The sequence below is a fragment of the Nicotiana sylvestris genome, chromosome 4 (assembly GCF_000393655.2).
Source record: "Nicotiana sylvestris chromosome 4, ASM39365v2, whole genome shotgun sequence".
In the NCBI taxonomy this organism is placed as follows: domain Eukaryota; kingdom Viridiplantae; phylum Streptophyta; class Magnoliopsida; order Solanales; family Solanaceae; genus Nicotiana; species Nicotiana sylvestris.
In genome coordinates, this window is record NC_091060.1 from 155,482,066 (window position 1) to 155,491,344 (window position 9,279).

The following is a 9,279-nucleotide window of genomic DNA, read 5'->3' on the forward strand; positions in this document are numbered from 1 at the left end:
ATGGTTCCACATTTTGAGGTACACTTTCCTACGCTCATTGCACAACCTTGCCAATTTCCAGCTTGACACCACACCCCCAACTAAGGCTTTTAGCCTCATTCTCAATGCTCAAGGAGGGACGAGTTCAAAAGAGGGAATTATTTCACAAAAAAGGAAAGGTTTGTAATGAGGTAGCCAATGAAAAGGTTAAAGGCTCAAATGGGGTGACTAGTGATACTATCTGTACAATGGGTGGCTTGAAAGGCTAACTGGTTTTCCAAAAATCACAAAGACTGCCTAAGGTCATTTCTCCAACCAAATGTAATTATTATAAGCATCAAAAAACCAACCGGGCAAGTTCTAGATGGCAGAAGTAAACACAAGAATTATTTACACAAAGAACTCACACACATGGCACATGAACTGTTTGGCTTACATAGTTTGAAGACCTCGAGTCAACACTTGGCAACTCAAAGCTTTCCTCACAAAATACATGTATAACTCTAAGTAGACATAGAGTCACAGGGCGAGCCTCAAGTTCACACAATTGATATATCTTTTTATTTATATTAGTGGAAGGGTATATGATATATACAGACACACATGATTGAAACTAAACACGTACACCAAACTAGTCAACATGCTTCATTCTACTGTCCTGGTTCTACTATTACACCTTTGGAAAAGAAATCGGCGAAGAAAAACCAAGGGGAATTCATTGCTAATTACTAAAGGATAACATAACTTACGTATGAAAATCACAAAACACCAATATATACAGAATCACGAAACACAAATGAGTACATAGGTTTTCTTGTAGCTCAAAAGCATAAACAAGTACAACAGTTGCCAATTTCACAAAAATATATACAAGTCTACCACCCCCAACTAAAAAGCATGCATTGTCCCCAATGCATAAGAACATATAATAGAGTTTAGGGGCTCCCGGAGGTGCACTAAGCGCTATGGGAGTCGGAAGTCGGCTGAGTGATGGTGGGGTCACCCTTTGATGCTGAAGTTGGGACATATGAGATCTCGGCCTGAAGAGTGACCTCCACTAATGGAGGAGGGATCTCTAGTTGGACCAATACTGGAGCTGGGGCCTGTGAGCTACTAGCCTCGCCCGCTGATGGCTGAGTGGCCAATTGATCTGCAGTGGCGACCATATCTGCTAGCGAATGTTCTATCGCCATCTGAATCTGCTTGCTCCTCATCCTCAACTATAGGAGCAACAACCCGCTTGCCCTTCTCCTGAGGGCCATCATCCTCCGTGGACCATGACTCCTCCTCATCTTCTCTTTCGTCTGCCTCCTCACCCTCAGACTCTGAAGAATGTCCAGAATCCTCCTCAGAATGAATCTCAATATATGCATGGGGAGCTGGGGGCTGGGAAGCCCCAGCAGTCGGAGGTGCAATATCCGTCATCAGAGTGGAGAAATCAAAGTCAAAGCCTAGTGTTGTTGTGTCTGTACCCTGCTCACCTTCCTTGGGCAGGAAGGATGATAGATCGAACTCCAAATTCTGCATTTTGTGGAGCTCGGTCTTCATAGTGGCAACTTCGTCCCAAAGCCTAGGCAAGTCACTAACCTCACCTCGCTCTATCTTCTCAACCCTCAACTCAAGTCGTTGCATGCGATCCCCATAAGTTGTTTGTTGTTGTTGTTGGAGTGCGGTCACTGAGGACTAAATAATAGTCAAAGCCTGTTTGATAAGGGTGGGCAAATTCTTCAGAAGCTGGTCTACCTTAGCATTGTCATGTTGAGCTGTAAGACCAAGTCTTAAGACGGCTGGTAGTGCAGCAGAAGGCTGAGTAGTGGTGGACTGAGAGACGGGCTGTGAAGTAGAAGTGGACACAACTGGAACCTAAGGGGTCACAGGAGTCTGGGAGTTTGAAGGCTCTACATCAACTAGGCCCTGAGTCTGAACCTCTGGGGGAGCAGCAACATGACTGATACGCGTGATATCAATGTCCTTCATCTCCTTCCCTGTCTTGTCAGTGTGTGGCATGGTAGGGACATTCACAGTTTTATAGAGGGATGTGATCAAACAGGGAAATGGAAGCAAAATGGCGTGCTGCTTTGCCAAAATCCCTATCTCTTGGAAGATAAGATCTTCCACATCAATCTTAATACCTGCCATAACACATGCAATGAGAAGAAATTTCTTAATGCCTATGTCACTCGTTTCTGGAAGGTATCAGTAGAGAGGTGACAAAGTTGAGCCAAAATTGACCCTCTCGTGTGAGATCCTCCTTCTATATTTTATGCACACGGTTGATCCAAGCAGGGGTCCCCTTTGCTATCACTGATGCAATCCAACTATGCTCATTTTCCCTATTTGCCCATTTGGCAGCATACTCAGCTGCACCTGATCTCCAGTCAGGGAAGTACAGCTCATTAATTGTCTCACTGCTATAGAATACACTCTTCCCCCGAACTAGTACAGTGTCACAAAAAATCCTATTGCGTTTGTGGTGCGCAGTCCTGGAGGCTCCATACAATGCATAGAACTCACGGACAAGAGTCTCATTATATTCAATAGGCGATTCAGTGAAGCATTCCAATTTTCTTGTTTTATTATTCTCCCATATGTGAGGGTACTGCTCTTATAGCCCGTTCAAACTCAATTGCTTTTCGGCCAAGATTTTCCATTTGGTGAGCCATTCCCTATATAGTGCCCTAGACCCATCAACCCCAAATCGGAGTTGGAAGTCATCTCCGTGTTTCCTTCTTGCTTCAGCTTGTAGGTCAACTGAGGGCAAGATCTCCTCTTCATCAAACTGGGAGGGACGTGGAACATTAGGGTCCGTTCGTGATCGTTTTGCTTCTGACGCGTGACAACTGAAGGATGCCCTTTTCTGGGCGGAGGATGCATGTTTCTTGGGAGCCATATCTGCACAAAGTGAAATGTGAGCGACATTGTAGGAAACAGTGAAAAGAAAACAAAAAAATTCAAGAACAAGTTAAAGATGTGATAGGTTATGCGGTCGCATAACAACTATGCAGACCACAAACTTGATAGTTTTCTACTTGATCTCAGTCCGTGATGGGTTATGTGATCGCATAACCACTATGTGGTTCACATAACCATCGCGGACCTGATTGCTCCAAAAACCAAATCACAAAATACGATCGTAAATTCCACCGCAAAGGGGGAAATGCGATCGCAAAACGGCCGCAAAAAATAGGTTTTTAACTAGGTGTTCTGTGTCAGTATGTGGTGACTTTGCGGCCCGCATATCAATTATGCTATCACAAAGTCGCCGCATTTGATCATCTTCCTCATCCAACTAGGGTTTAGTTATGTGGAAGAAATGCGGACCGCATTTTGATTTTGCGAGCCGCAAACTTCATCGTTCCCAATGATTGAACTAACCCTCAATAATGGCGGGCCTAATTTTCACTACCCAGCACCCCCTAAACACACTAATTAACTAAGAGCACATTACGAACAGGTCTCTAACTACAAAACAAGAAAGAAAGACAATGAAAACAAGAGGAAGAATCAGGAGAAACAAGAACGAGAACAAATGTAAAACAAAAGCTTGCAACAATGGAATTGGGACAATGAAAACATACCAGTGACATTGTTTATGAGCACACTTGGAATATTAGTTCACGCACTAGTCGATTTTGCCTTCTCCGTTGTTTTTCTCTTATTCTTTTTTTTTTGTTTTGTTTTGTTTTTGATAAAATTTAAAAAATTCTTTTTGTTTGTTTTGAATGAAGAGATGTGCATCAAAACCTGCATGATTTGCGGTAGGAAGGTCACTGCGTAGCACACTATCCGACTACATAAGTGTTATGCGGTGGAATAAAGAGAGTTACTGGAGAGCGAAAGTGCGTTGCACTATGCGATCGCATAGTGGAAATGCGGTCCGCAAAGTGCACCAACTTGTCGCATATTTATCACCAATTTTACCCAAACACACTGTGTTGGTTTGCGACCAAAATGCGGCATGCATAGTGAAAATGCGACCGCATATGTGCAGCAAACTACCCAAGGTGATTTTTCTTCCCTTTTTCATGAAATCTTACCCCGTGGTATGATATTTTGAATTCCCCTGCACTCTAACACTCACTTTGAATTGCTCAATTAAATCTATGTAATAAAAAATTAAAAACTTAAAGTCCAAAAAGGGTGTTACCACACATGGGTTGCCTCCCATGAAACGCTTGATTTAACGTCGCGGCACGACGAAGTTGGCGTTCCTTTGGGTTCACTCATTGGTCGGGTACAGACCATCTTTGAGAGACAGTTGCTCCACCAAATGTTTTTCTCCATCTGTGCCCAAGCAGTGCTTGACTCGCTGGCCATTCACTTTGAAGGTTCGGAGCCCATCCTCCGATTCTAGTTCCGCAGCTCCAAAAGGAGAGACATTTACCACCTTGAACGGACCGGACCATTTTGATTTGAGCTTGCCTAGAAACAATTTTAACCTTGAGTGAAAGAGCAAAACCAAGTCACCCGAGTTGAACTCCCTCTTCAAGATCTTTTTGTCGTGGACGAACTTCATCCTTTCTTTATACACAGCTGCACTTTCATATGCTTGGAAATGGAATTACTCTATTTCATTGAGTTGTGTTAACCTCAAATTTGCAGCTTTAGCCCAATCCAAGTTCAACCTGTTCAGAGCCCACATGGCTTTGTGTTCCAGTTCTACAGGTAGATGACAAGCTTTGCCGAAGACTAACCGATAAGGAGAAGTTCCAATAGGATTTTTGTATGCTGTGCGATATGCCTATAATGCGTTATCTAGCTTTCTTGACCAATCAGTCATGTTTGCATTGACGATCTTTGCTAGAATGTTTTTTTATCTCCCGGTTGGAAACTTCAACTTGACCGCTTGATTGGGTATGATAAGGTGTGGCCACTTTGTGCTTGACACTATATTTCTCTAGTAGCCCCGTGAAAGCCTTGTTACAGAAATGAGACCCACCATCACTAAGAATGGCCCTAGGAGTGCCAAACCGAGTGAATATGTTTTTCTTCAAGAATGTGGTCACACTTCTTGCCTCGTTGTTTGGTAAGGCAATTTCTTCAACCCATTTGGACACATAGTCCACAACCACCAAGATATATTTCATCCCACAAGAGCTCACAAAGGAGCCCATAAAATCAATTCCCCACACGTCGAAGATTTCTTTCTCCATCACAAAGTGTATTGGCACTTCATGCCTCTTGGAGATTGATCTTTGCCTTTGACATTGGTCACGAGCCTTGACCATTTGATTGGCATCATGATAGATTGTCGACCAATAGTAACCACATTCAAGCACCTTAGCCGTTGTTCGATTTCCCCCATGATGACCCCCAACCGATGAGTCGTGGCATGCCTTTAGAATTGGCATAATCTCTTCTTCTGGAACACACCTTCTGATGATGTTGTCAACACAAACATAGAACAAGAATGGTTCTTCCCAATAGTATTGCCGACAATCTCTCAAAAACTTCTTCTTTTGATAGGATTCTAATCCATTCGAAATACGGTTACTAACCAAGTAGTTGGCAATATCGGCATACCAAGGAGCAAAAGTGCTAGAAAGTGCCAAAATGTGTTCATCCGGGAATGCATCGTTGATCTCAAGATCTCCATTTGGCCTCCCTGCCTCTTCAAGCCTTGATAAATTATCCGCTACTTGATTTTGAGTTCCCTTGCGATCCTTGACCTCGAAGTCAAATTCTTGCAACAACAAGACCCATCGAATCAACTAAGGCTTTGCATACTTTTTTTCCATGAGATAGAAAAGAGTCGCATGATCTGTGGACACTATCACCTTGGATCCCAACAAATAAGCCCAGAACTTCTCAAAGGCATAGACAATGGCAAGAAGTTCTTGCTCAGTTACCGTGTAATTCATTTGTGCTCCATTGAGTATCTTGCTTGAATAATAGACCGGGTGAAGAACCTTGTTGTGATGTTTGCCAAGCATTGCTCCAATGGCTACACCACTGGTGTCACACATGAGCCCGAAAGGAAGAGACCAATCGGGTGTGACAATAATAGGTGATGTGGTGAGCCTTTGTTTCAATTCCTCAAAGGCTTTGAGGCATTTCTTGTCAAACACGAATTTGGAATCTTTCTCAAGGAGTTTGCACATAGGAATTTCAATCTTGGAAAAATCCTTGATGATACGCCTATAGAATCCGACATGCCCTAAGAAACTTCGGACACCTTTAACGGAAGTAGGTGGAGAAAGCTTGGAAATAATCCCAATCTTAGCGCGACCAACCTCTATTCCATGATTTGATGCCCCAATACAATGCCTTCATCCACTATGAAATGACATTTCTCCCAGTTGAACACAAGGTTGGTCTCCTCACATCTCTTTAGCACTTGTCTAAGATTGTTAAGACAATGCTCAAAAGAGTCACCTACCACCGAGAAGTCATCCATGAAAACCTCTAGAAAATCCTCCACCATGTCGGAGAAAATGGACAACATACATTTTTGAAAAGTACACGGAGCATCGCACAAACCAAATGGCATCCGGCTAAAAGCAAAATTCCATCAGGGCAATGTCTTTTCTTGATACTCCAATGCGATGTTGATTTGGTTGTACCCAGAATATCCATCAAGAAAGCAATAGAATGACCTTCCCGCTAGCCAATCAAGCATTTGATCAATAAAAGACATAGGGAAATGGTCTTTGCATGTGGCACTATTGAGCTTATGATAATCCATGCACACCCTCCATCCAGCATCGTTCTTGTTGGGATGAGCTCATTTTTATCATTTTCAACCACGGTCATGCCTCCCTTTTTCGGCACAGATTGCACCGGTCTCACCCAAAAACTATCGGCAATGGGGTAGACTACCCCAGCATCCAACCATTTGATGATTTCTTTCTTTACCACCTCTTGCATGAATGGGTTCAACCACCGTTAATGTTCCACACTTGGTTTCGTCTCACTCTCCAATTGGATCTTGTGTTCACAAATTCTGGGGGGAATCCCTCGGATATCCGCAATTTTCCATCCAATTGCTTGCCTATGCTCCTTCAAGACATCCAACAATTGTTCTACCTACACATCATTCCACAAAAAAGAAATGATTACCGGTAAAGTATCATTTGAGCCAAGAAATTTATACCTCAAGTGTGGTGGAAGTGGTTTGAGCTCTAATTGCTGTGGCTTAATAGTAGAAGGTTTTGCGGGAGGAGTGGCTTTATTCTCCAAGTCGAGAGAGAGCTTTGTTGTAGCATAAGTGTAGGACCCAAGCACCTCCATTTCATTTACCCATTCCATATATCCTTCCATATCTTCACCATCAAAGTTCTCCAAGATAGCCGCCAATGCCTCACCGAGGCATTGTTCTTCCATCTTCATTTTAACCGCATCTTCCACTTCATCAACAACATCAATCACTGAGATGCTCTCATATTCATGTGGTAGTTTCATACCCTTACTTGCTTGGAACGTGAACTCTTCATCATTCACATGAAATTTGATATCATTCTGCTCTGAATCGATTAGTGCTCTTCCTGTGGCTAGGAATGGTCTCCCCAAAATGATAGGGATCTCTTTGTCAATCGTACAATCAAGAATTACGAAATCGGCGGGTAAATGAAACTTTCCCACTTTAACCAGCACACCATCAACAATTCATACCGGTCTCTTTATGGAACGATCAGCCATTTGCAATCTCATAATTGTGGGCCTTGGCATACCCAACCCCGCTTGCTTGTAAATGGCAAGAGGCATAAATTTGATGCTAGCCCCATTATCACAAAGGGCTCTTGCAAAGTCATGTGCCCCAATAGTACAAAGAATGGTAAAAGCTCCTCGGTCTTCTTTCTTTTGAACGGTAGATGTTGAAATGATGGAACTAACCCGGTGAGTCATATTCACCACTTCATTTTTTGTGGTTCTCTTCTTGGCAATCAAATCTTTCAAATATTTAGCAAAACCCTACATCTCTTGAAATGCTTCCACAAATGGAATATTCATCGATAATTGCTTGAGAATGTCATAAAACTTTTCGAGTTTGCCATCATCAACCTTCCTAGCAAGTCTTTGAGGGAATGGAAGAGGAGGTCTAGGAATAGGTGGTAGAGTTTTTGGTGTCTCTTTTACCTTTTCCTTTACCTCGTCCCATTTTTCTTGTTGCACTTTCAACTCTTCCGGACCCTTTTCAACTTCAACAAATCTTGGCTCTTCAACCTCAACTTCATGTTCGGACTCTTCAACTTCAACCACGTGTTCACTCCCTCCTTGTAGTACCTTCCCACTCCGAGTAGTAATCGACATGACATGAGAAGTTGGACCACTCCCACAACTTTTGGGGTTCGCAATTGTGTCACTTGGAAGTGTCCCTTTTTGCTTTGAATTTTGTTCCCTAGAGATGTCTCTCATTTGCATCTCCAATTTTTGAATGGATGCGGTATGAGAACCAATAAGCTCGGTCATATTCCTCATAGAAGTGTCAGACTTCTCTTGATTTTGCAACACCCATTCAAGCATGCCTTCCAATTTAGACTCACTTGAGGAACCTTGATTTGAATATTGACCCTTTGGAGTAACATAAGGGTCTGAACTCCGATTTGGGAAGTTGTTTTTGTTGTTCCAATTACCTTGATTTGAACCACCTTGGTCATTTCTCTATTGTTGGTTGCCTTGCCCTTGCGGGTGAGGCCTCTATTGATTTTGGTGTCCTTGACCTTGGTATTGTTGCCTTTGATATCCACCTTGAGAGTTGTTGACCTAGTTTGCTTCCTCAAAATCTTCATTTGATAAGGGTTGCACATCTTCCACCATATTTACTTTCTTCGTTTGTCTTTCAGTGAACATCTTTGCCAACACATTGACATTTGTGGAAAGCCCTGCAATCACTTGATCCCTCTCTTGGTTTTCCTTGATCATGGTGGTCAAGGAAAGAGACCCATAAGCAATTCCACCTGTGGTGTTCTCTGAGTGCCATGCTTGATTATGCTTTGCCATTTTGTCAAGTATTTGTGTGACTCTTGCGAATGATTTATCGATGAAAGATCTGCCAGCTGCATTCTTGGCTATAGATTGGTTCATAGGATCCAAGACCACGTAGAATTTTTCCAACAAAATAGAATCCGGAAAACCATGGTTGGGAGACCTCACCAAATATAAATTGAACAAGTCCCATGCCTCATGTAGATGTCCTCCCGGTACTTGTTTGAAAAAGAAAATTTTATCCCGGAGCTCAGACTTCTTACTTTGCGGGAACCATTTAGCTAGGAATTCCCGAACAAGTTCAAGCCAAGAATGAATGGAGTTTGGTGGCATATTCTGAAGCCATTTCCTTGCGTCCCCAGCTAGTGAGTATTT

At 42.7% G+C, this 9,279-nt stretch overlaps 1 protein-coding gene across 1 annotated transcript; it reads right to left on the reverse strand.

Moving 5' to 3' along the window:
• Positions 1–7,890: 7,890 nt before the first annotated feature.
• On the reverse strand, positions 7,891–8,442 carry LOC138890380 (uncharacterized). The gene has a single exon (XM_070173762.1). The coding sequence runs from the start codon at positions 8,440–8,442 to the stop codon at positions 7,891–7,893; it is 552 nt and encodes a 183-aa protein (XP_070029863.1).
• Between the last annotated feature and the right edge of the window lie 837 nt (positions 8,443–9,279).